Here is an 856-nt window from a genome sequence, read left to right on the forward strand (position 1 = left end):
TACGTTCGCGTGATCTGGTTACAGCATTGTTAAGTAGCTCACGAAATACAGAGCCAGAACTTTTGGCCGACATACGAATGTTTATGGAGGTTCAAGCAGAACATTCAGGAAGAGTTGGTCATACACGTCCCATAGAAACTGTTGTTAAGTCAAGTACTACATCAACGACGAACAACAAATGGCACAAGATTAAATCAAATGAGCAAGGAAATCTTAACATTCCTACAGGGTCTACTAAAACCATCAATATCAAACCGAAAGAATATTCCCCCAAGTGTTATAATTGTCAATTAACTGGACATATCGCTCGTGATTGTACACGTACTAAACGACCTTTTAAGTGTTCAAAGTGTTCAATAGAAGGACATACTGCCAAGTATTGTACAGCAACGAAGTCAGTGTATAGCTGGACAGCGCGTCGCAAGCGTTGTACAGCTATTGTTTTTCATTATATATTTACTAATATTATATTGCTGTGTATTTATTGTTACCATTCCAATCTCTAATTAATATATTAGTTAACATGAAGTAAAACAAAAGAGTAGTAACTTCCGAGATAGAGGGGGCACCCAAAAGTTTAATAAAGGTAATTGTCATGTATGCGGTATAATACATTCAGGTATAATATCTACTAGAGAATTAAGAATGCAGCTGCGGGACATACTAATAAGTTTGCCCGGGCAATTAAAATTACCTTTTGATGTAAATTACATATCACTTTATGAATTAAGTAAGATTTCAAAACTAGCTATAGTATATATGAATGGAACTCTCGTATTCGAGTTAGTGATTCCATTACTAAATCCAGTAGAATTAACATTGTATCACATAATACCATTGCCGGTGCGTAAAGATC

The 856-nt window shown here is 35.4% G+C and overlaps 1 protein-coding gene across 1 annotated transcript in view; it reads left to right on the forward strand.

The window, feature by feature from the left end:
* The window catches only part of LOC115034123, a 15,828-nt gene that overhangs the window by 13,284 nt on the left and 1,688 nt on the right, over positions 1 to 856 (forward strand). The window contains exon 3 of the mRNA XM_029489888.1: positions 524 to 856. Within this exon, the coding sequence (XP_029345748.1) occupies positions 524 to 856 (333 nt within the window). The remainder of the gene's footprint in view (positions 1 to 523) is intronic.

This window comes from Acyrthosiphon pisum, chromosome A2, assembly GCF_005508785.2.
Source record: "Acyrthosiphon pisum isolate AL4f chromosome A2, pea_aphid_22Mar2018_4r6ur, whole genome shotgun sequence".
In the NCBI taxonomy this organism is placed as follows: domain Eukaryota; kingdom Metazoa; phylum Arthropoda; class Insecta; order Hemiptera; family Aphididae; genus Acyrthosiphon; species Acyrthosiphon pisum.